This window comes from Notechis scutatus, chromosome 1 (genome assembly GCF_049901735.1).
Source record: "Notechis scutatus isolate UNSWTSFEM ecotype Mainland chromosome 1, rNotScu1.2, whole genome shotgun sequence".
Taxonomy (NCBI): domain Eukaryota; kingdom Metazoa; phylum Chordata; class Lepidosauria; order Squamata; family Elapidae; genus Notechis; species Notechis scutatus.
Genome location: NC_142009.1, coordinates 158,261,048 through 158,287,551, shown reverse-complemented (window position 1 = coordinate 158,287,551; position 26,504 = coordinate 158,261,048). Strand labels below are relative to the sequence as shown.

At 35.5% G+C, this 26,504-nt stretch overlaps 1 protein-coding gene across 6 annotated transcripts in view; it reads right to left on the bottom strand.

Moving 5' to 3' along the window:
• Positions 1–24,604, bottom strand: part of LOC113421892 (cytochrome P450 2K6-like) — a 79,836-nt gene extending 55,232 nt beyond the window's left edge. For 2 of the 6 annotated variants that reach the window (XM_087949155.1, XM_087949154.1), the window contains exons 1-5: positions 16,408–16,754; positions 14,694–14,856; positions 9,956–10,105; positions 8,348–8,508; positions 3,275–3,448 (exon numbers count right to left, since the gene is read on the bottom strand). In XM_087949155.1, the coding sequence (XP_087805281.1) occupies positions 3,275–3,448; positions 8,348–8,508; positions 9,956–10,105; positions 14,694–14,856; positions 16,408–16,590 (831 nt within the window). In that variant the 5' untranslated portion in view covers positions 16,591–16,754. Of the gene's footprint in view, positions 1–3,274; positions 3,449–8,347; positions 8,509–9,955; positions 10,106–14,287; positions 14,340–14,693; positions 14,857–16,325; positions 16,755–24,398 lie in introns of those variants that run through there. The other 4 variants (XM_087949156.1, XM_087949157.1, XM_087949158.1 and 1 more) reach the window with 4 other exon arrangements.
• Positions 24,605–26,504: the final 1,900 nt, after the last annotated feature.

Here is a 26,504-nt window from a genome sequence, read left to right as displayed (position 1 = left end):
TTCACTCGGATTTTCCCGGCATCAAGGGATGTAGCGTGGCCTATGGTGATTGTTTGGTGGGTCTCTTCCCACCGGGTTTCTTCACGCCTGGTGGAAGTGGTGGACGGTTTGTTTCTGTAGGAGTGGTTTAATTTTTTTCGGTGTGTGCCGAAGAATCCTGAAGATTGGCATTCGGCCTGTCGGGGTTTGGAGTTTTGTTTGCTTCTGCAAACCTTTGCGATGTGACCTCGTCTCCTGCAATTTCGGCAGAGCGCGTCGAGGAATTTGCAACCGGATTGTGGGTGATTGGATCCACAACCGGCACACGGTCGAAAGGAGTGTTGTGTGGACTGGTCTTGCTCCGTTCGCAGTCGGTTGACCTCTTCCTCATCGCTGTCGGACGGGGACTCTAGGTCTTCGTGGTGAGTTGATACCGGGTGTCTCTCTGTGCGAGGCGAGGTATCAGTGGTGAGTTTACGTAGCGGTGCGTTGGTGCGGCGCATTCGAGCTGCCGACTTCTTGGTTGCCTCTGCTGCCGAGGCTTCTTTAAGGGCATCGGTGAGACTGATGTCCCCCTTAGCCATAATTTTACTCTGGATCGTGCCGTCTTCTAGGCCCAGAACCAAACGGTCCCGGAGAGCTTCTTCTAAGTCTGCGAATCCGCAGAGGCCTCCAAGGTTTCGGAGGTCCGCGATATAATCAGCAAGGCTTTCACCTTTCTGTTGGTCCCTCCGGTAATATTCGTGTCTTCGGACTAAGGTTGGCACGGTGGGCGCATAGTGAGCCCGTAGTAAAGGCTCGAGGACGTCCCAGTCCATCTCTTTTACCTCTGCTGGCTTGGCAAGTGACTTTGCCATTTTAAACACGGTCGGGCCGCAGTGGGTTAGAAATATAGCTCTTTTTTTTTCCGGCTGTTGCATTTTTCAAATTGTTGGTCTCCAGAAACATCTGGAACCTATCCATGTACGATTCCCAGTCTTCGGTTTCTGGGTCGAATGGAGCGGGTGGTACGACACCGCTGGCCATGTTGCCGTTGATGGTGCGTGTTCAACCACGTGCTCTGTTAGTTGCTCTGTAGGTTAGTCAGCTCTTCGGTCTCCGAATCCCATCCTCATCGCCAGTGTTAAGTATGGAGAATAAGGGAGACCAGACATCTGACCAGTGACTTCAACTCTTTAATAAAGTGATAGACATAACAGAGCAATGCTATGGGCAGCAGTAACCCTTTTATAGGGTTGGCTGCTGCCTTATTAACCAATGAAAATGTGCAACAGGTTTCAACTACTGACCAATAAGGACAGTCCCAAAAGTGGCCAATCAGGGACTGGTTCTGGCCCAATCCCAAGTTGTTGTATAAGGACCAATCAAGTGTGCAGGTTTTCAACCCCTAATTTGCATTTAGGTTATTCACTTTTATTGATTCACAACACCCATAACTGCTGGGAAATGAAATAAACAAAGCGAGTCCAGCCGCTGCCCCACTGCTCGCTTTCTGCCTTCTCGCGCCATCCCAGTCAGACCAGGTGTGTGTGCATGTGTGTGAGCAAGGGAGAGAAAGAGAGAGAGAGAAAGAGAGAGAGGAAGGGAGAGAAAGAAAAAGAAAGATCAGAAAGAGAGACAGATAAAGAAATGAAAGAAAGAAAAAAATAGGAAGAGAGTGAGGTGTGTGTGTGTGTGAGAGAGTGGGGGCTGGAGTGGGGCGGCAGAGAGGTGAGGCGACTAGAGCTGCTTGTGAGTTTATTCAGTTCTTCCCAGAGTGGATTGTTTATAGTTGCTTTTGAAGGATGGCCTGTTTGGAATTGCTCCAAGGGGAAAATGTTTGAAAGAGCAGAATTATCCAAGCTTTCTGCAGGCTTCTTTTGTGCAGCTTCATTCCATTTCAGTGGAGCAATTCTTTAGGGAAGAGGGTGCTCTCAGACTGCTCTGCCACTTAACATGCAAGCTGATTGGGGTTGGAAGCTCTTGGAGCACTTCTAGAAACTCTTATCCTTGCAATAAGGCAAAAGGCTGTCTCCATAGGTCACATGGCAGAAGAGATCTAAATAACAGTTCAATAAGCCCCGTCCTCCCCCGTCCTCTGGGGAGCTGCTTCCCCTCCATCCTCTGCGCACGGCGAGGGGAGATCACCTGCATGGCCTCGCCTGACTGATCAGAGGGATTTGTGTGCTCCCTGTGAATCTTAGACTGACCTTCGTCTGATCCATCAGATCTTTTCTTATCGCCTTAAAATAGAATTTGCAAAGAGATCCTATTTGCAATTAGGAGCCATTCTTGACACCTAAACACTGATGACCAATTGATCAGCAATCTGTGTGGTTGGAGAGTAGACCAGCTTCCAGGGGTGCCTCTTCCTAGAAACCTAGAAGTCCCTCCCCCCCCTTATTCTCTTCCTTCTTGGGCCTGGATGAACAGGTGTGTGTGTGTGTGTGTGTGGAGAGAGAGAGAGAGAGAGAGAGAGAGAGAGAGAGAGAGAGAGAGAGAGAAACAAAAGAAACAGAAATAGGAAGGTAGAGAAAGAGAGAAAACTCTGTGCTATTATTTTTAATTGTTCCATTATTTATCATGTATTAATATTTTACACTGTCCCTACATCTAGAGTGATTTTACTGCCTTTTTTTGCCCAGGGCTACCACATATTTTTCAGGGATTTATATGCATTCAATGTCTAGTCCAGAGCATAAATATGTTTGTTTATTTTGTACATCAGGTTGCATAAGTCCAGCTTAATATGCTCTTCCTAGTATGTGATGTTTTGTATTGAAGGGAATAGTAATAATAAATAAAGAAGTATGTGAGCCATTTCCTCCTTCCAGTGGTCCATGAAAATACATCTGTAGTACGTAGATAATAAGGTCAAAACAGGTGAACAACGTTTTTACAGAACTATAGATACTTTGAGGCTGGGTGTGACAAGGAATGGCTGAGAGGGGAGGGGCCAGGCAAGGCATCCTTTGATGTGAGTGACATTGAGTTGACCACGCCCATCCAGTCACATGACCACCAAGCCACACCCACCCAATCACATGACCATCAAGCTATGCCCACCAAATAAGCCACACCCACAGAAAAGGTAGTAAAAAAATTTGAATCCCACCACTGATCAGAGCGTGTTAATAATAATATACAAGATACTAATTCTGTGATGGTCATTTCGAAAAATCCTTTCTTAGTGAGCACCTAGAAGCCAAGAGGAACATATGTGCCAAATTTCAAGTTTGTAGGCTTTACGGTTCTGGAGATTTTGTGATGATGCTTGAGTGGTCTTTTGCCTTTTTATATATATATATATCATTACCTCTCTTTGCCGAACAAGAAATGATTCGATCAAATTCCTCTGGTCATTTTCATCAAGGTCTTGGGAATATTCCATCAAGATTGTCTGCATGAAATCATGGATCTCACTTTGATTCTTTATCATTAATGTAGGAGTGAGCAAAAGGAACCACAACTTGGGAAACATATTGTATAGCTGAAAGAATGATAGAAGAAAACACATATTATGGAATACTTAGAATTTCTCAGGTGGACATCTTAAACATGTTGATGTTCCCCAAGTCTACAAAAAAAGAATACCCAGACTTCCGGTTTGGGCTTCTTCGGTGACGGACCGAAATCGCGATCATCCGCGGTTTTGATCCGTGCTCACTGCTGGAGCGCCCCGAGCCGCCCAGATTCGGGCTGAAGCCACCCCGTAGAGGTGATGAAGAAGGGGGAGCCATCAGCGGGGTTGAGGAGAGCTGCATCTCTCCTCCTCAGCTGCCATTACTTCCTTTCCCAAAGGCGGTTGCAGCGGTGGTCAGAAATGGCCATCTCAAAGAAGAACCCGACCGGACAAGATTGTGCAGGAGGAAGTTTAAAGAAAAAAGTTTGACTGACTGGGTTGAATGGAGAACATCTATTTAAGGTACCTGGAACCTGAATTTTAAAGACTAATACTATTCCTAAAAAAGATTTTAAGCTGAAAAAGAGAAAGGGAAAGGAAACGGAATTGGCTTTTTTTCCTCTAACATCGACAGTTTTCACTGACTTGGAACATAAAGAAGAAGAGATTTGAATAAGAAATTGATACTAATCCACTTTGACATTAATAGGCTACTTCTAGCTGAAAATAAAGTGTCAAAGGGATAAAGATTCTTGGATAATTTAAAAACTTTCTTTAAAAAAAAAGAAAGAAAGAAAGCAGCAGAGGGAAAAAGGAAAAAAGAGGGTGGAATCTGGAAAATGGAGGAGACCACCTGGAACTTAAAAAAAATTGATAGTGGAATTTTAACAAGGCTTGCAAAAGATACATTGTAGCTGAAACTTTGTTACAAGAGAACAAAGCCCCTGGAAAGAAAAAGTGAGAAAAGAAGCAAGAAACAGTTTTGGATTATTGGATGATTCCTGGAACTTTGGATAGAGGATCCTAATGAAATAAAATAAAATCTACTGGGGGTTGTTTAAATTTTTTTAAATTGGCATCACTCCTTGAAGAGTTAAAAATGAGACTTAAAGAACAAAAAGAAGAAGCACAAGACGGAAGAGGATCTTTTGGCTTCGTATTTCAATTTTTAGAAATGGAGATCTTGAACTATGAAAAACAACAAGAAATGCTGGCAGAACAAGAAGGGCGGGACAATGAAGAAGCCATCTTCAATGACCAAGTAATTTTAAGTGGGGTAAAAAAGGGAAAGGGGGGGAAAGGGAGTTAAAAACTTAAGTACTGAAGCAACAACCAAAAAAAGAGTAATTTGAAAAGTAATCATAATATCAGGAAGAAGCAAAAGGGAGGATCACAGAAGGGAGAATCAGATAGAAAAGGGAATAAAAAGGGGAGGGAGAAGAAGAGAGGGAGGAGGGAAAGGAAAAGAAGCTACAAAAGACAGAAACAAGATATAGAGGTACAGGAAAAATGTACAAGAATTAAAAGTATAAACCTATTTAAAAGACACAGAGACAATGGTTAAAATTTAACTTAAGGAGAGGATTCTGCAAAGATGCATGGGATAGCATTGTTATATAATATGTTAGATGATTAAAGTGATAGAAAAAATTTCTATTGATGTGTAATGGAATATTTGTTTGTAAAGAGAATAAGGCTCTCAATGATTTAAAAAGAACGTTTAAAAAAAAACTGAAAAGAAACATGGAAGATTTTTATGATAAGGTGAACTTGAATAATAATAATAACTTTATTGACTACTGTTAATAGCTATTGTTTGATTTTTTATTTAAAGACAATAATAAATAAAACATGAAATATAGATGATTAAAGTGAAAGACAACTGATATTACTAGGTAATGTTTGTTAAAACAAATAGAAGTGTAAAAGATTGTTATTAATATTAATGGCAGAGCTGTACTTGAATAGAATAATTATTCCATTTACTATTGTTATACATATATACACAGATATATATACATATATACCTTTTTCTTTTAAGAATTTAGTGTGTATTTTAAGGGAATGTACCAAGCAGAATTCGATTGAAAATAGAGGTTAGTGTTATAAAATAGAGGTTAGAAAATGAATGTTATAACTGTAAGGATGTAACTTAAATTTTTAAATAAGATTTGAAAAAAGATACAAAGGTGTTACACTCCAGTCTAGTAATTACAGGGGAAAATTTGTTTTATGAGAAAAGATAATATGAAATTGTAAACAGGACAGACAAAAGTATAAAAACATTGATTAGAAAGATTTTAAAAATTAGAAAAAGATATGTAATTGAATTAAGAAAGGAATGAGGTAATTTAAAATAAGGCTATAGGAAGTAAAGACAGGAAATTTTGAAAAAATTGTAAAAATAGTTATAAGATATAGATTAGAATGTATAAGATAAATATTATTGAGTTTATGTCTGAATGGAGAAGTGATAACCCGGGGCCACGCTGTTCTCAAAAAAAGATATTTTATTTGTATTTGTATGTTTTGTGAAAACTTAAATAAAACTTTTATTAAAAAAAAAAGAACACCCAATAATAAGCAAGATCACATGACTGAATGAGCTTTGGATAGTCAATATTGCCAATTCACTAAGCCCCAATTCTATGGCCTAAACCTCCACACTCTTTTGGAAGAGGGTGTGCTTGTTTTCTACTATATTATTGAATGAGTTCCTGTGGTCACATTTTACTGATTTCCAAACAAGCGATGTGTTCTCCACTCCTCTACTCGTTGCAGAATACCTTATGCCATCAGACTCGAAATTCTAGACCTAGAAAATCTAGAACTACGTCACCTTCGATCCGATCTAAGTATAGTATATAAAATCATACATTGCAATGTCCTACCTGTCAATGAATATTTCAGCTTCAACCATAACAACACAAGAGCAAACAATAGATACAAATTCAAGGTTAATTGCACCAAACTTGATTGCAGGAAATACGACTTCAGCAACAGAGTGGTCAATGTCTGGAATACTCTACCTGACTCTGTGGTTTCTTCCCCAAACTCCAAAAACTTTAACCTTAGACTTTCTACTATTGACCTCACCCCTTTCCTAAGAGGTCTGCAGGGGGTGTTCATAAGCGCACCAATTTGCCTACCGTCCCTGTCCTATTGTTTCTTTTATTTTTAATTTTTCTTATATGTATCCATGTATTCATAACTGTGTTTTTACTTATACCTATTATCTTGTAAGCAATTGACAAAACTAAATAAATAAATAAATAAAAATAAAAGTCCTAGTCAAGGGAGCAGTTTAGTACATGCGTAAAGTACTGTATAAAGAAAAGGAAAGATGGAAAGATATTTGCAATGGAGGCTCTTGCTTTTCACAAATCTTTGCAAGGAAGGGAGAGGAAATCATGAGATTTATGATGTTAAAAAGGATTTTCCAGACTTGCATGAAACTACATGAGGTTAGGATTGGAATTCCAATATCATCATCTTGCTATAGATACACAGGAGAAGCAACATGCTTTTGCTTCTCAATAAAGCTTGAGAATCAATCAATCAATCAGAATAGAGCTAGAAGAAATTTTGGAGGTCATCTAGTCCAACCCCCTGCTCAGGCAAGAGACTTTATGTTAGGAATGTAAGTCACCTAACAGCTATTTGGGTTGGAAATATATAAACCAGGATAGACATTTTAATACTGTCTCTTTAAGAATGCAAAAAATTGTAATTGGGTGTGGTTTCTCAAACGGCCATAAGATGGAGCCAGAAACCTGTCTTAGTCTCAGAAGAAGTCTCAGTGAGTCTCTGTTTCCTTCTGTTGGAGAGTTTTTGCCGTTCCTCCTAATTGACTGATATTCCTGAATTTGATATAAGTCTGATACTGAACTGTTTTTGACACTGGACTTTGTTATTGGATTATCCCTGGACTGATCTTATCTGTGAATGACTTTGGACTGCTTATTTTGAACTTTGCTTAAACCTTTATGGAAAGTAAAAACCTACATTTACTGTACAGTGTATCTATGTGCTGTGTGTGTATTATTCAAACACTACTCTCAATACGTCTCCCTGTATGCGCTCATTTTTCTAACGGGGAATTACCTCAACACTTTATACCATTTCAGAAAAGTGGCTGTCATCTTAAAAACCTCCTGTAATGAAGCACCTACAACTTCTGAAGGCAAGCTGTTCCACTGGCCAATTGTTCTCACTGTTGGAAAGTTTCCCCTTAATTCCAGATTCCTTCGCTCCTTAATTAATTTCCATCCATCGTTTCTTGTCTTGCCTTCAGATGCTTTGGAAAATAAGTTGACCCCCCCTTTTCTTTTTGCCAACTGCTCAAATACTGCTATCATGTCACCCCCTATTACTTTTTTTCTCTAGACTAGCCATAACCAATTCTTGCAACCGTTCTCCATATGTTTTTCTCTTCAGGTCTTAATCATGTTAGTTGCTCTTCTTTGTACTTTTTCCAAAGTCTCAGCAACTTTTTTTTGTAATGTAATGACCAAAACTGAATGCAGTATTCCAGGTGTGGTCTTACTAAGGTTTAACAAGTGGTACTAATACTTTATTTGATTTTGATTCTGTGCCTTTGTTTATGCAACCAAGAATTGTATTCACTTTTTTGGCTGCTGCCACACATTGCTGGCTCATATTTAAGTGATTGTCCACTAGGACTCCAAGATCCCCCTCACAGTTAACATTTCTGAGTCAGGTTTCACCTAATCTTACTTGTACCTTTGGTTTTTCCTGCCTAGGTGTAAAACTTTGCTTTTCTCCACATTAAATTTTATGTTACAACCCATTGTTCAACTGTGTCAAGATCTTTTTGGATCCTTAACTTGTCCTCTGGGGTGTTGGCTACTCCTGCCAGCTTAGTGTCACCTACAAATTTGATGAATCCCCTTTCTATTCACTCATCTAAGTCATTGTGCTGTCTGTTTTTCATAACATTTTTTAAAATAAAAAAAAATAGATTACCAATATAGCAGGGCTTCCTGAAAGCCGAAAATTTTCACTGTTCTTCTTCAGTAGTCGTTGAAATTGGTTATCTTTATATTCATAGCGTTTCCCAAGTACGATAGAAGCTATGATGTTGGAAACAGCAGCAGTGAGAATTGTTGTGATATCAAAGGGTTTTCCTAGGAAAAAACAATAGATCAAAAAGAAAAACCACGATTAAATATGTGTTTTACTGCATTTATACTCAAAATCAGCTTACATAAAGGGAGCATTTATTATAGAAGGCCATAACTAGAGCTGATGACATTGGAACTATTTAGATTAAAAATATGCAAAAGTATTTAAAGGGTAATTCATTGTCCCAGAGGAAAAATTGCAGTATCTTACCATACATCAATAATGATTTCTTTGAACTCTTTGAGAATAAAATACTTGGCAAAGTTATTGTTATGCTTCCTCATTAAATGATTGCAGTTTTAAAAATCAAACAGCTACTGAGCTTCATAAGATGAAGGAAAGAAAAGGAGATATGTTATATGGGAGGAAATTATAATAGATCTCAATAAAAATACTTATGGTTGTATGTAACCAATAATTGCCAAAAGGCAGGACAGAATGAATAAAATGACACTGCAGCCACTTCCCAATCTTAAATTTGAAAATAGAACAGCCAAAATACTATTTACTCAGAATGTTAAAAGGGAAAGACTAGAATTTAAACCCTGGAAGGCAAATACCTATATAGACTTTGATTCATATGTAATGCTTCAAAAACTAGATATTGCATTTTTATGATCTCATGCCTTCCTTTATTGCAACACTGAGTTTATAGATATGTAGGTATGCTACACAAATGGAAACTCATTTGGCAATTAGACAAAGAACTTTTAGTTTTCTCTGTTATTTTTATATCACATATCCCTCTTATTTCTTTTTCCTGAAGACAATTTTATCCATATCATTTCTGGGTTGCAAAAATGCAAATGATGAGAACTTTGTATATCCTTCTGCAATCCCATAATTATCCAGGTCTTTGCAACCCAGATGCAGTGTGCTAGGCACATTTGACATTGTAGGGCTTTAACAACTATTATTTTGGAAAATACGAGATTCCTTCTATATTAGTTACTTGTGAAGTGTGCTGCTGAGTAGGTACACCGCCTGCATCTTGATCTTTATGACAATGCCAAAAATAAGGGGGGGGGGGGTGTTTACATACTGATAATTCAAAGATAATACTTCTGTTGGAGAACATGGGTAAATATATTTTCTCCAGATCACTTAATAAATTTAGATTATATCTTTCTGTTCTTTGAAAAACTGCCATTAGGTTATACATGACCCAAAGCAGAAAGGAGAATTAACTCCAATTTACAGCACATTTTCCTGCTCAGATGAAGGACTTGCAACCTGCTGTAAATAAAGGATCTAGAGGAGTCTGTACAGAAGAGTAAATGTTATTTATGAAAGATTGTTGTATTATACTGAATTAACTATTCAGGTCCTCTGGAACCATTTTGCCATCCATAAGACACATTTCTGTAAATATACTTAGCAAAAACTGGACAATTTTTAGGGAGGAAACAATTATGCTCCAGTAGAGATTAAGAGGAAATCCCAACCCACCTGCATAAGTCTCAATTGTTTTTATTAACATACTGCACTCTTCTGTGATTTTGTCTTCGATGATCCTTTTGCCCATTCCGTACATCCGTAAAGTGGATAATACAAAGCGTCGCATCACTTTCCAGTTCTCACCATGAGCAAAAACAAGACCTGAAAAGAAAAGGGGCTAGATTGTGAAATATAATTTTAAAATTCTTTTCAGTTTATTCTTATTCACAGCTTCAATAAGCCATGCTCCATCAATTTAATCAAGCATTTCATACTCTCTGTCCAAAAACTTGCAGTAAATATTAGGATTTCATTAATAATTCTGTTTGTATTAATGGTAGTTATCTTGGTGTGTTTCCTAATAATAATGGGATTTAAAAGGGGAAATAATTAATGAATATGTGTTATGTAAATGTAAATAACGTAGTTGAGTTGACAATATATAAACTACAAATACTTTTTTTTTAATAACAAATTTTATTAATTTTCAAAGACAATACACAGACAAACAAAACATAAAACATAAGAACATAAAACATCTTTTCTAAAAACTGCTTAACAAAACAAATAAAACATCTCATTTAAGTACATTACTCTTTTCCAACTTCTCACTGTTTCTTCCTTTATTTCTGTTCAATTTTATTCATTAAACTTATACTTTCATGTATTTCATATTACTATATTTCATATTATTACTATTTCATATGTTCTTATCCAACATCATTAATCCTCGATAAACAAACATAAGCAAACAAAATACATAACATAAAAACATAAAACTTCTTTTTAGAAAGCGGCTTAACCCCGGGTTATAACTTTTTGTACAGACATAAATCAAATTCATGCTCACCTTATATACTATTTCATATCTTCTCTTTTCACTCTCTTAATTCTATTTTATTTATTTAATCTCAATTTAAATCATTATACTTGTATCTTTTGTCCGTTCTTTTTCAATTATCTATTTATCTTTTCTCTTTACCACAAATTTTTTCCTGTAATCACTGGTTGAAGTATGACACCTTTCTATTTCCCCCCCAAATTTAACACTTAAAATAATACATAGTTTCTATTCTGATTCTGCTTAGTACATTCTACATAACATTTTAAAATATAAAACATAATGATCTTATAGTATATTAAAAATAATTAATTAAACTCTATTAATTAAATCTTAGGCATTTTACACATTCCCTACAATATTCTATTAACCCATATTTCAAATACAAATACTACAATACAATCTTGTGTACTTTTGCAGAATCTCTTTTTAGATTATGTTTTACCCTTTATCTCTGAAAAAAACCTGTTTATTAGCATCTTGTTTTAAGCCTTTATAACTTCCCTTCACTTTTCTCCTTCCTTCCTTGTCAAATCTAGCCTTTTTACCTCCCCCCTCTCTCAATCTCCAGCCTTTTAGTCTCCCCTCTCTGTTGTATTCCTCTCTTCTGTTGCTTTCTGACATTATATCGATTTTTCACCTTATTTTTCCCTTTCTTGGTTGTTTTTTTAGAACTTAAATTCTCCATTTTCTTTTCCTTTTTACCCTTTTCTTTCTCATTTAAAATCATATGTCCATTAAAGATGGCTTCTTCTTCATCATCCCAGCCTTTTTCTTGTTGCATTTCCTGATAAGTAGAAATCGCCATTTCTAAGAAGCAAAGGATAGATCCAAAGGAGCCCTTGCCTTCTTCTTCTTCTTCTCTTAATTTTTCAAATTGCATTTTCAGTTCTTCAACAGATACCATTCTAAAAAAATTTTAAACAATCCAAATGTTTTCTTAGTCTTTCAAAAGATAGTTCACAAAAGTCCCAAAGTCATCAAGCAATCAAAGTCAGCACAATCAGCACAGTCTGTTTCATTTAGCACTTTCTTCTACTTTCTCTTCCTGGGGTAGCATTCAATTACACAATTCCAAGGTATTTTTTGGAAGTTTTATTGCAATTTAATCTCTGATCTTATAAAACTCCAAGCAATCTCCTTCAACAAACGTTAGTATAAATCATTTACCTCTCTTCCTTCCCACTTAAAGCTAAAAGATTTTAATTTTTAAATGTCAGTGTTTAGAAATCTAATGTCCCCTTGGCTTTAATTTTCAAAGTTAGTACCTTCTGCTGCCAAAGCGGGTATTTCCGATTTCCATCTGCTGTCTCCGTGGGGAAGTGAGGAGAAAAAAACAAAAAACTTTCCCTTTACTTTCCACCGCAGCTTAACGATCTTCTGGGAAACAATATATCACTTAAGGAGCCAAAGTTCCAGGGTATTCAGATGTTAATTGTCGTCCCGGTTCAGCCAAAAGCCTTCTCTTTCTTCACTTCCTCCTGCACAAAACTTGTCCGGCTGAGAGGTTCTTTGTGACGGCCATTGCTGACCGCCGCTCCACCACCTTTGGAAAAGGGAGTTAAGCCAGCTGGGGAAGGGGGGTGCGATATCCCCCGACCCCTGCCCGGATTTCCCCTCTCTTCAGTTATCCCTACAGGATAACTATAGCCTCCCAATCCAATTGGATCGAAGGCACTCCAGCAGCGAGCGCAGCAGGGATCGCGCACAAACACGAATTCCTGCTGCCTCCGAAGCCTGACAAACCGGAACTACAAATACTGTATATATGTTTGTTGCTTTAAGGAAAAATACTGTAATGTATTATGTTGTGTTCTGGTTGGTTAATTATGCTACAAGTTGCCATAAGAGGGAGCTATAAATCATGGTTTAATTCTCTTTCTTTTTCTCTTTTTCATTGATGATCTCTCTTGATACTGATACTGACTGACTACGGACCAATACTGACTAACCCTGTTTACTTTGATATTCTGTTGATATCAAAGGTTATTTGTTGTACTTTGGTTTGATATTTGTCTGCTGTAAAAGACATGGAACCGGTAAGAAGACTTTATAACTAGATGTAAGAAGACTTTATAACTGGATATTTCTGGACTGTTAAAAATGGGTATGACATGGACTGTTTATTGGACTGTGCTATTTCTTCAAATAAACATTAATACAACTTGTTCAACTCTGTGTGGCTGTATATTTCTTCATAACTGTTCTCATAAACCGTTTTCCGTGTGCATATCCTTTTTATACAAGGGTTACTCTGCACATATCCTAACATTGGTTATGGGCACAGTGAGATATTGAGAACCAGTGTGAATATACAGTTTCATATTCAGACAGCTAATTGTGGTTTATTGTTACAATAGCACAAGAACAGTCAACCAGTCTATCCCTGATAACCCGGTTGGATGGAACAAACTATGTTTCCTGGTCTATCAAGTGCAGCCTACTTCTGCCTAAAGAAGGATTATGGACTGTAGTGAATAATCCACGGGATGTAACAACTTTGGATTCATCGAATGATGAAGGTAATACATTACAGTATTTTTCCTTAAAGCTACAAACATATATATTCTAAAATATGCAATTGGTTATCTAAATGATATTAGAAAAACAGAGAATATGACAAACTGGGGGAAAATATGGTATTATGATTAAAAATGGTGAATTATATAAACTCTATAGGTTAAAATTGGCTAAAGGGAAGCAAAAAGGCAAATTTAATCTTCTGTTTTTCTTTTCTTTGTTTGGTGTACACAGGAAATAGAAAATGTAATTGATTATATAAAGGATATGAGGAAATAGAAAATATGATAAATTAGAAGGGATTATATTGAAATGTAAAGTATTTATAATGAGAGTGTCATATCATGATTAAAAGTAGGAAAATTAAAATTTATTAAAATTACATAGGTAAATTTTGGCTAAGTGGAAATAAAGAAGAAATATGAAATGGTTATATAAATATAAGATATATTGTAGATTAGGGGATATACCACATGGATCCTAAATATATTAGTTTTATTTTATTTTTACTCTTTTTTGATTGTTTATTATATATTGGTCTTGAGAAAGTTAATGAAGATAACAATGTATAATGTAAAATAAAATAGGTGGTAAGCTGAAAATGGAAATAATAGGGGATAAAGAACTGAAAGTATATATGAAGATGAAATAATTTTGATATTGAATTAATGAATTGAAATATGTAATGAAAAAATATTTAAAGATTATGGAATGGGTAATGACTTGATGTGATATTGGAAATGTAATTATGGTTATGTATAAATGTTTGGAATCATGTTGTTCATGTGAAGAGATGTGTAAAAAATAAAAATAAAAAACTTTTATTAAAAAAAGAAAGATTTCAGTTGGATTTTCATCCTGTTTGGGTTTGCAAAAGCTGCCTCACTCACCTGAGGTTTTGCTGGTGAAAAGCTAGGGGAATATTTCCTCATGATACTGATCATAAAGGATTGTTGACAATGATACATAATGAAATAACTCACAAAATCCTTTTGTTGCTTCTTCAAAAAAGGGGGGGTGGTAGGTCTCCCTGCAAATGCATCAGCCTGGTTCTCTACAGCAGAAAAAATATGTATCTGAGGATACAGATACTGAAAAATGCATACAAAATGCCAGGACCTTCCACACCCTAAATCTGCAAAACAAACAGAACCAAACATGTTGTGGATTTGTTTTGATTGTAAGGCTGTCTTGTCTTTTTATTCTCTAGCTTCCCCTCGTAATGACTAGATGTAGTCAAACTGGTTAAAGAAAGATTTTATCTGGGTCACATTCTGGATTGGATTTCCACAAGCTTCCTAAACCTTTTGTGTTACTACCTATGAAAATGCTTCTATGGCAGTGATTGCGTATCGAATGCCAGCTACAATCCAAAATGAAACAACTCACCAAAGCCCTTTGCAACATCCTCAAAAAAGGGGACAAAGGCTCTCTCTGCAAATACATCTCCCTGGTTCACTAAAGCCTCTACAACCGTCTCATAGCCAGTCAGTACCACCATCTCCTGGAATCCCAATTTGATGCGAAAAATGGGACCATATTCTTTTGACCACTGGAATTCAGCAGAAAGGAAACAAGAGACCATTTTGATCAACAATAATACTTAAATATGTAGAAGATTGTTAGAAGAAACTATGAGTCAAAATTCAAGGGTGGAGATGATGGTATTTTCTTTTTTTTTTCTTCTATTGAAAATTGTGATAGTATAGTCTTCTTTACAATTTTTAATTTCCATACAATCTAATTTAATATAAATTAAAAAATTATTATGTAATAAAAGATTCTCACACACTAGATATTATATGTCAAACTGGAAAAAAGATTCATTTGTGTAGGACATACTATGAAGATGTACCCTGCACAAGGGATACAGGTGCCTTGACCATGTATTAGTGAAATATATAGTAGAATTTCATAAAGGAAAATCTGATAATATATCTCTCCCTCCCTCTCTCCCTCTCTCTCTCCAACATATGTACACATTCACACTAACTTAATTTAACATCAGCATACTGGCACATTTTTCCTCCATTGTACAACCACTCAACTGCTTGCATAAACAATTCCACAAACAAATTTCACTCCATGCTTTCTTCAGGCAGAATAATTATTATTACTGCATTATTATTATTTCAGGGAATTTTGATAAGCCAATGAGCTCCACTTTCCAAAATCTTTTTGAATAAGGTCTTTTTGTTTATTGTTAGAAGGTGTCCCACCCTCCATGCCTTTAAAATAACTCAACCTTAACATATGCACACAAACCACATTCTACATAAGCAGCACTAAATGTCATTTTCAGACCTGTGGAGGTTTGTCATTTAAGTTTCCACTTTTAAAAAATTTAATTTACGATTTATTTGAAACATTTCAATTAACAATGATTCCCTTCTGAGAAATAAACCTGGAACAAAAACTTACATTAATTTTTATAATTTGCACAACAAAGAAACTTCTGATTGGTAACGAAAAACTGATTGGCTTAAGGAAAATCATCTGCCCGATTACATTATGAAAAATTAGACATCCAACATTATGTAAGCATAATGATTGAAAAGAGCATTGTATTTTGAATAAAAGTAAAACATTTTCAAGGAGGGAAATGTCAGAATGGGCATCGATAAGATACATCCACAGCACTTTTCCAACTAATACTTGGTTTGTTCAGTAGCTGAACACTGAAACTATTTTCTTTCTTTCTTTCTTTCTTTCTTTCTTTCTTTCTTTCTTTCTTTCTTTCTTTCTTTCTTTCTTTCTTTCTTTCTTTCTGATTTTCTTTTTCTTTTAAGCACTTCCACAAAGTCCCAGTTTCTAAAAGAAAGGTTTTTTTCCATGCTTTTTGCCAGGCTGGGCTTATGGCCAATTATTAACAATACATTTAAAACAGGGAGAAAAGGAAAAATAAGGCATATTAAAGAAAAAAAAACTATTTTAGTAAGCCAGTGCTACACTACTACAAAATACATATTGCAAGTATTACAAAGTCTACTCTATGTGGCTCTCAGCCCACCCCAGGCTTACCTGAACAAAATTCCAAGTTTTTATCCCATTCCCAACAAGTTGTTGCAAAGAATATTCATGTTTGTTAATCATCAGGCTTTACCTCTATCATTGTTTTTAAAGGCTTCTTCAGATCCATCATATGTAGATTTCCCAAGATGGGTATGGTCCTGGGCCCCGGAGGGAGATTGCGGGAGTTGTTATTCCAGGAACTGCCTTTTTTCAAAAGGAACATAGTTGCAAGAATAAATAGTAGTAATGTCAAAATTGCTCCAGTCCAATCCATTTCCTTTTAGTAAGCACTTTTAAGCAAAAATTATAAGGAATTTTGTAGACTGAAATGACTCCAGTATATTTCAAAGCAACTGCCACTACTGAATGATACAGAAAATTCTGTGCCATAAGGACTCTGGACTCTGATGTCTATTTCCTACCGTGTAATTTGATCAGTCCTTGCATGGGTGCTATGACAACTTGGCAAACCAGTTTGGCAAATCTTTGTGCTGCACAGACAAAAATCCACCTTTAAAGACAGATGCATAGAATAATCTCTAGGAGGAATTGTGAAATCTTTATGCCTATAAAAATATCGAGCAGAATCTTCAGGAATGAATATTTCACTATAAATATGACTGATATACAAATACATAGATACATAAATAAATGGTATCAAAATAATTACTATGAAATGAATAGCTGTTCAGCTCAATGTTTCCCCATGAGTAACAGAATTGGAAGGGACTTTGGAGGACTTCTAGTCCAAACCCCTGCTTAGGAGACCCTATACCATTCTGGGCAAATGGTTGTCCAATCTCTTCTTTTTTTCAATTTTTTTTATTGTTTTTTAAGACAAACATAGACAAACAAACAAAACAAACAAACATAGACAAACAAAACATAAAAACATCAAGCCATCTTCCATATATATACATACAGTGTGTCGGTTGGTTTACAAATTGTTTTGTGCTTCCATTTCGTAGTCTTCAATTACAATTACATTGTATATATTCTCATATTTTCAATCAAATATTAAATACATTAATATCATTGTTAATCAATCATTTGACTATACTATTATTCATTCATGTTTTAGGAAATAATCCATATTTTACTTAATTTGTTTTATGACAGTTCATATCATCATCTCAAATCTATCCTACAATCATTTTGTGGATATAATAAGAAAAAAATACATCTTTATATATTTATTATTTTCTAAAGATCTACATATTTCATTACCATGTTTTATTGTTTAACCGTTGATAGAATAGAACTCAAATTTTATAAAATTGTTTGTCATCCTGTTCTCTGATTTCAAATGTCAATCTACTCATTTCAGCACATTCCAATATTTTATTAATAATTTCCTCCTGTGATGGTATTTTCTCATTTTTCCAGTTTTTGGCAAATGCAATCCTAGCCACTGTTAATACATTTACAATCAGATATTTCAATTCTTTACTATATATTTCAGGTAAAATTCCCAATAAAAATATCTCTGGTTTCAAGTCTATATGCTTTTTTGTCATTTTTTCCAACCACATGTGGATTTTAGTCCAATATTTTTTGGCATCCGCACAAGTCCACCACATATGGTAATATGAGCCAGGTATCTGATGACATTTCCAACATTTTTCAGATTTGTTCTTGAACATTCTTGCTATTCTTGTCGGGGGGAAAATGCCACCTGTAAAACATCTTATACAAATTTTCTTTATATGCTGTTGACATTGTCATTTTATAATTTTGAGACCACAATTTTTGCCATTTCTCTAGATCAATCCCATATCCAAAATTCTTCCCCCAAGCAATCATAGTTTCTTAAACTTGTTCTTCTTCTGGTTTAATTTCTAATAAATATCCATACATTTTTTAATCACCTTTTCATCAGTACCTGTCAAAATCTTATCTAAATCAGTCAGTTTATCATAGAAGCCTTCTGTTTTAGAATCTTTGTCATACCTTGAATGTATTTGCGCATATGAAAACCAATTCATCTTTATACCCTTTTCCTCTAAATTTTGCATAGATTCACCCTTTTCATTCAATATTTCACCGTATCTAGCTGTTTGTTCCTTTTTATATATTATAGGATAAGAAAATGCTTCAATAGTCGATAGTGAGATTGGAATTTTCAAATAACATTGCCTTTTGGTCTTCTCCCAGTTTAACCACAGAGACTCCTGTATATAATGTCTTCTAAAATACCCCTGTGTTTTAGTTCCTTTATACCATAGAAAAGCATGCCACCCCAACAACAGATCATGTCCTTCTAATGTCAACAATCTAGTATTTCTTAATGTTATCCATTCCTTAACCCACATCAAATTTGTAGCTTGGTAATACAACTCCCAATTAGGCAAACCAAATCCTCCTCTTATTCTGGCGTCTTGCAAAAGTTTTAACTTTATTTTCGCTTTCTTACCTTGCCATATATATTTCAACACAATTTTATTTAAATCTTCAAAATAATCTTTTCCAAGCCTAACTGGAATGGTTTGGAACAAATATAAAATTCTAGGTAATATATTCATCTTGATTGTTGATATCTCCCTATTAATGACAGTTGTAAATTTTCCCATTTCGCCAAATCTAGAGCTATCTGCTGCTTAAGTTTAATATAGTTATTCTCTTTTAGTGTAATACATCTTGCTGTCAAATGTATCCCCAAGTAATTAATCTTATTCGTGACCTGGATTTTCAATACATCCGCCAGTTCTTCCTTTTGTCTTGATAGCATATTCTTTGTCAAAATCTTTGTTTTGTCTTTATTTATTTTCAAACCAGCCACCTTTCCATATACCTCTATCTTTTCTATCAATTTTGATGCTGTTTCTAGTGGGTCTTCTGAAATGAAAACCAGATCATCTGCAAATGCTTGCAACTTAAATTCTTCCTTTTTAATTTTCATCCCTTTTATATCCTTTTCTTCTCTAATATTTCTGTTTAATACTTCCAAGGTTAACACAAACAACAAAGGTGATAGTGGGCACCCTTGTCTTGTTCCTTTTCTTATATTGATAGAGGCTGTCATTTCTCCCTCTATCATTACCTTTGCCATTTGATTATGATATATAGCTTCTATTGCTTGGATAAAAATTTTACCAAAGCCCATCTGTTCCAGCTGTAATAACATGAATTGCCAATTCACATTATCAAATGCCTTCTGTGCATCTAAAAATATCAAAGCCATTTGTTTTCCAGGGTGTGCCTCGTAGTATTCCAAAGTGTCCAAGATTACTCTCATATTGTCTTTAATTTATCTCTTTGGCAGAAATCCATTTTGATCAGGGTGGATAAAATTGTTTAGGTATTTAAATCTTTCTGCCAATATTAAAGCAAAAATTTTATAATCTGTGTTTAGTAAGGAAATAGGTCTATAGTTCTTGATTTGTAATGGATTGACCTCCTCTTTTGGGACAAGTGTAATATAAGCTTCTGACCATGATTTGGGTATCTTCTTCTTTAACATAACTTCATTCATAACTTCTAGCAATGGAAGGTTCAACGATTCTTGTAGCATTGTATAAAATTCTGCCGGAAGTCCATCTGGGCCTGGTGCCTTTCCATTATTTTGCTTCTTAAGTGCTTCAGTTAACTCCATCATCGTTATATTGCTTTCTAACATTGTTTCCATCTCTTTAGGTATCTGGGGTAGATTAGCATTCTGTAAGTATGTTTAACTCTTTCTTCATCAATATTCTCTTGTGTGTATAGTTTCCCATAATAGTCTCGTATAATTTTCTTCTTCTCTTTACTTCCATAGCAAACTTGGCCTTGATCATCTATTAATTGCAATATTTTCCTTGATTCTTTCTCCTTTCTCAATTTATATGCTAACCATCTACCTGGTTTATTTGCATCTTCAAAGTAGTTCTGTTTTGCACCTCTGATTTTCTGTGCTGATTTTCTTCTTTTTCCATTAGTCCCATTTTATGTTTAATTATACCCATTTTTAACTTAATGTCCTTTTTCTGTGGCATTTTCTGCAGCTCTTTTTCAAGTCCTTTATACTCATCCTCTAATGTCTTAGAGGCTAGTCTTTTCGTGGTATTTCTTTTCCTTGTATAGTCTATTATCAAGCCTCTGGCATATGCCTTCATTGTATCTTATACATTCTGCATTGATGTGTCTTCTTTTTTATTTTCTCTAAAGAAAAAAGGCAGTTCTTTCTCCATCCTCTGTATGAAGTCTTTTTCCTTTAATATAGTATTATTTAACATCCATTTAGATCTTCTTCTTTGTCCTTTCCATGTAATTGTCATTGGATTGTGATCTGCCCAAGTACTTGTTTCAATATTTATTTCTTGGATATTAGCTAACAATTCTGTTGACATCCATATCATATCTATTCTGGACCATGATAAATGTATGTTTGAATAGAAGGTGTATTGTTTAGTCTTAGCATTTCTTTCTCTCCATGTATCTTTTAAATTTATTTCATCTATCATTTTAAAAAAAAGATTTAGGGAGAGTCTTTCTGTTTTGCTTTGTTGTTTTCTGTGCTGTATAGTCCAATTTATTGTCTACAATTCCATTAAAATCTCCCATCATAAGTATATTAGCATAGTCCAGTTCGATTATTTTCATATGTAATTTTCTATACAATTCTTCTTGATTGTCATTCAGGGCATTGTTAAGTGTGAAAAGTGGTCATGAGTCAATTTTTTCACTAACATTGTAACTCGAAGGGTCACTTAATGAACTTTTGTAAATTGGAGATTTACCAAAGAAAAATAGAAAATAAAAACCTAAAGAAGAAAAAAAAGAAGTTTTTCAGGTTCTTCAACACTTTAATCCAATTAAAAAGTCTCAGGTATAAAAGGATACATTAAAAAAAAGAAAGCCACAAAAAAAAATATGGAAGGTAAATAGAAAAAAAAATACAAAGGAGGGAGAGAGAGAGGGGAAAAAAGAGACTGCTCCCTTAAAAAAAAAGAAAAGAAAAAAGAAGGAAAACATTAATACTAAAACTTTTCCTTTAAAATAAAATGCAAACGTAAAAATTAGACTTAAAAACAAAAAGAAAGATAAAAACAAGTTCCAAAAGGCCAAAGATCCAAATAGCTATTACAAAAAGTAAGCTAGTAAGGAGGGGGTTTGTGAAAGTAAGAAATAGCCCAGCTTAAGAAAAGTAAAAAGAGCACACTGCACCTTGTTTAGTTATCCAAGGCTTTTGTTAAAATTTATAACTCTCTTCTCCAAAGTCTTATCGTCTTTTTTTTCTGTAAACTTCAACACCAGACTGCAGCTATTCATAGAAACCCAGAAGAGCACCTGCAATAATACTCTCCCATGCTCTTCCCTCTATCTTATCAAACAGGCAAAGTTCTTGAAAAAAAAGTCTCAATTCTTTCTCAGCTTTGTCCGGTCAAGAAAAAAAAGAGATAGAATATTTCCAAGCCTCTAGTTGGCAATGTTACAAAGTTTCTTCTGCTTTCACTTTCCCCCTCCTTTTCCAAACAAGATATAATAAAAATTAATTAAAAAGGGAAAAAGATATTTAAAAAGATGACTAGAAGGGAGTCTCTAGCCTAAAATATTATAAAGTCAAAAAGGAGAGAAAGAATAGGTAGGAAAAAAAGCCAGTCCAGTTTCAAAATATAAAATCATATATAAAAAATCCAGCAAAGAGAAAAAAAAGTATTACTTTGACTTCCTGTTTAAAATCGTCGCTTAATCACTTCTGTCTAAAATTTCACAGATTCTTTCTTTTCCTTAGGGTGTCCTTTCAAATCTTAAAGTAAAGAAAAAATTCTCACCAAACCGGCACACTTCTCTTTCTGTTCTCTTTCATTTCAGAGCTGTCCCAACTTCAGCAGCTTTAATGGCTGCCTCTTTGCCACTGGCAAAAGAGCTTCTCCTGGATCTACCAGGAACTTTGCGGTATCCCTGGGATCAACAGGATGTGCTCTTTACATTCACCATCTCTTTGGGACGGTTTAGATCCGTTTGGACTTTCCAGGAGCAAAGATATCGGCAGCGTTCTCAGACCTCCAAGATCGCATGCCATATCGTCACGACACCAGCTCCGCCCTCCTGTCCAATCTCTTCTTAAAAGCATCCAGTGGCGGAGCTCCCACAACTTCCAGAGGGAAACCATTCCTCTGGTTAATTATCTTCATTATCAGGAAATTTCTCCTTAGCTCTAGGTTGGTTCTCTCCTTGATTACTTGTCCTGCCTTCTGGTACTTTGGGAAATAGGTTGACCCCCTATTCTTTGTGGCAGCTCCTCAAATATTGGAAAACTCCTATCATGTCACCCCTACTCCTTCTTTTCACTAGACTAGACAAACCCAATTAATGCAACCGTTCTTCATAGGTCTTAACATCTACCCCCCAATCATTTTTTTTTATCTGCTCTGCACTTTTTTCAGAGTCTCAACATCTTTTTTTATATTATGGTGACTAAAACTGGATGCAGAATTTCAAGTGTGGTCATTCCAAGGCATTATAAAATGGTATTAACACTTCATGTGATGTTGATTCTATCCCTCTGTTAATGTAGCCTATGCTTATATTGATTTTTTGATGGCTGCAGCACACTGTTGGCTCATATTTAAGTGGCTGCTTCCTAGGACTCCAAGATGTCTCTTGCAGATGCTGCTATAAAGGCAAGTCCCACCTCTCATAGCCAGTCAGCTCCACCATCTCCTGCAATCCCAGTTTGAGGAGGAAAATGGGACCATATTCTTTTGACCACTGGAATTCAGCAGAAAGGAAACAAGAGACCATTTTGATCAATAATTAGACTTAAATATGTAGAAGATTGTTAGAAGAAACTATGAATCAAAATTCAAAGGGGAGAAGATGGCATTTCCTTTTTCTCTTCTATTGAAAATTGTGATAGTATATTCTTCTTTACAATTTTTAATTTTCATATGATCTAATTTAATATAAATTTAAAAATGCTTATGTAATAAGAAAGATTAAGAAAAAGATTCTCACACACTAGATATTATATGTTAAACTGGAAAAAAGATTCATTTGTGCAGGACATACTATGAAGATGAAACCTGCACAAAGGATACAGGTGCCTTGACCATGCAGTATTGAAATATATAGTAGAATTTCATAAAGGAGAATCTGATAATATATCTCTCCCTCCCTCTCTCCCTCCCTCTCTCCCTCTCTCTCTCCAACACATGTACACATTCACACTAACTTAATTTAACATCAGCATACTGGCACATTTTTCCTCCATTGTACAACCACTCAACTGCTTGCATAAACAATTCCACAAACAAATTTCAGGCAGAATAATTATTATTACTGCATTATTATTATTTCAGGGAATTTTGATAAGCCAATGAGCTCCACTTTCCAAAATCTTTTTGAATAAGGTCTTTTTGTTTATTGTTAGAAGGTGTCCCACCCTCCATGCCTTTAAAATAATAACCTTAACATATGCACACAAACCATATTTCACATATACATAAGCAGCACTAAATGTCATTTTCAGACCTGTGGAGGTTTGTCATTTAAGTTTCCACTTTTAAAAAATTTAATTTACGATTTATTTGAAACATTTCAATTAACAATGATTCCCTTCTGAGAAATAAACCTGGAACAAAAACTTACATTAATTTTTATAATTTGCACAACAAAGAAACTTCTGATTGGTAACGAAAAACTGATTGGCTTAAGGAAAATCATCTGCCCGATTACATCATGAAAAATTAGACATCCAATATTATGTAAGCATAATGATTGAAAAGAGCATTATATTCTGAATAAAAGTAAAACATTTTCAAGGAGGGAAATGTCAGAATGGGCATCGATAAGATACATTCACAGCACTTTTCCAACTAATACTTGTTTTGTTCATTAGCTGAACATTGAAACTGTTTTTTCTTTCAAGCACTTTAACCAAGTCCCAGTTTCTAAAAGAAAGTTTTTTTTCCCATGCTTTTTGCTAGGCTGGGCTTATGGCCAATTATTAACAATACATTTAAAACAGGGAGAAAAGGAAAAATAAGGCATATTAAAGGAAAAAAAACTATTTTAATAAGCCAGTGCTACACTACTACAAAATACATATTGCAAGTATTACAAAGTCTACTCTATGTGGCTCTCAGCCCACCCCAGGCTTACCTGAACAAAATTCCAAGTTTTTATCCCATCCCAACAAGTTGTTGCAAAGAATATTCATGTTTGTTAATCATCAGGCTTTACCTCTATCATTGTTTTTAAAGGCTTCTTCAGATCCATCATATATAGATTTCCCAAGATGGGTATGGTCCTGGGCCCCGGAGGGAGATTGCGGGAGTTGTTATTCCAGGAACTGCCTTTTTTCAAAAGGAACATAGTTGCAAGAATAAATAGTAGTAATGTCAAAATTGCTCCAGTCTAATCCATTTCCTTTTAGTAAGCACTTTTAAGCAAAAATTATAAGGAATTTTATAGACTGAAATGACTCCAGTATATTTCAAAGCAACTGCCGCTACTTGAATGATCAGAAAATTCTGTGCCATAAGGTCCTTTTTGACTCTGATTTCTTTTTCTTGCCATGTAATTTGATCAATCCTTGCATGGCTACTATGACAACTTGGCAAACCAGACAAAAATCCACCAATTAAGACAGATGTCCTAGATGTCTCTTGCAGATGCTGCTATTAAGGCAAGTTCCACCTATTCTATATCTTAGGTTTTTCTTGCCTAAGTGTAAAACCTTAGTTTTCTCACCACTAATTTTATTTTGTGGCCCAAGGTTCAAATCTGTCAAGATCTTCTGGATTTAAAGCCTATCTAAATATTGGCTATTCCTGCCAGTCTGGTATTACTTGCGAATTTGTTGAGTTCCCTTTCTATTCCCTAATCTAAATTGTTTATGAAGATATTACAGAATATGCTTATTCCTCTCCATGTAGATATAATTCCATTGAGGACTATGTGAGTGTGGTTTGTCAGCCACTTACAAATCTTTCCTGTGGTAATGCTGTCTATCCCATATTTTTCTAACTTATTAAAAAGCAAGTTGTGATCCATTTTATCAACTATCTTGAAATCCAAATATACTATGCTCACAACATTTCACTCATCCACTAATTTAGTCACTTTATCAAAGAATGAAATAAGAGTTGTTTGGCATGGTCTGTTTTTAACAAACCCATGTTGACTTCTCTTTATACCTTTGCTTGCTTCTAGGTATTCTCAGGATACTTCCCAGGTATTGATGTCAGGCTGGTTGGTTTGTAGTTTCCTGGATCCATTTTTTCCCTTTTTTTGAAGGTGGGAATCACATCAGTTCTTTTCCAGTCCTCTAGTAGTTCCCTGGTCCCCCAGGATCTTTGAAAGATAGGGTTCAATAATTCCAAGATCACATATACCAGCTCCATCAGAACTCTGTGATGTACCAATAATCTATCTGGTCTGTTAGATATTAAATGGGGAAAAGTCAGTGATGTCAAACTTCCCCCATTGGTTCATTTTCCAGGCGCAAAAATGAACAGCCATCAGTGGCTGAAATTGTGGACAGCAGCCTGTAAAAAGAACAGCAGGCACACTGGGCAGCAGTCTTTTGCTCAGAGCTAAGTAAAGAAATCCTTTCCTTCTACTGTTGTCCTGCCTCTTCAATCTAGCCTATATCTAACACCGGCGATGAGGATGGGATACTAGAAGAGAACAAAGGAAACGAGGCAAAGATGGAAAATTCTAAGAACAGAACGCTGCTATCACCGTGCTTATCATCAGAATGTCCACCCACGCTCAACCAGAACCTTTTGATCCAAAAAAGCATGACTGGGTCGCGTACATGGGACAATTTTGAATGTTTTTAGAAGCAAATTCACTGCAGGATGCAACAGAACAGAGGAAGAGAGCTCTATTCCTGGGATATTGTGGAAATCGCTTCTACAAAATGGCTAGAATCCTAGCTGCTCCCAAAGATGTGGAAACAATGGAATGGAAAGAATTACAGAAGATGTTAGAAGAACATTATGCTCCCGCTGCATCATCACTGGCTCACCGACTTGACTTTTACCGCAGAGAACAGAAACCAGGTGAGACCATAAATGATTACGTTACAAATCTACGAGATATTGCTGCAGGCTGTGAGTTTGAAAATGTGGAAATAACTTTAAGAGATAGAATTGTAGTTGGAATGAGGGACCTGAGATTGCAAAGGAAGCTGATAACTAAAAAGAGCAACTCTTTAAAAGAAGTAATAGAGGAAGCCCGAGCAGCAGAAATCTCGGAAAA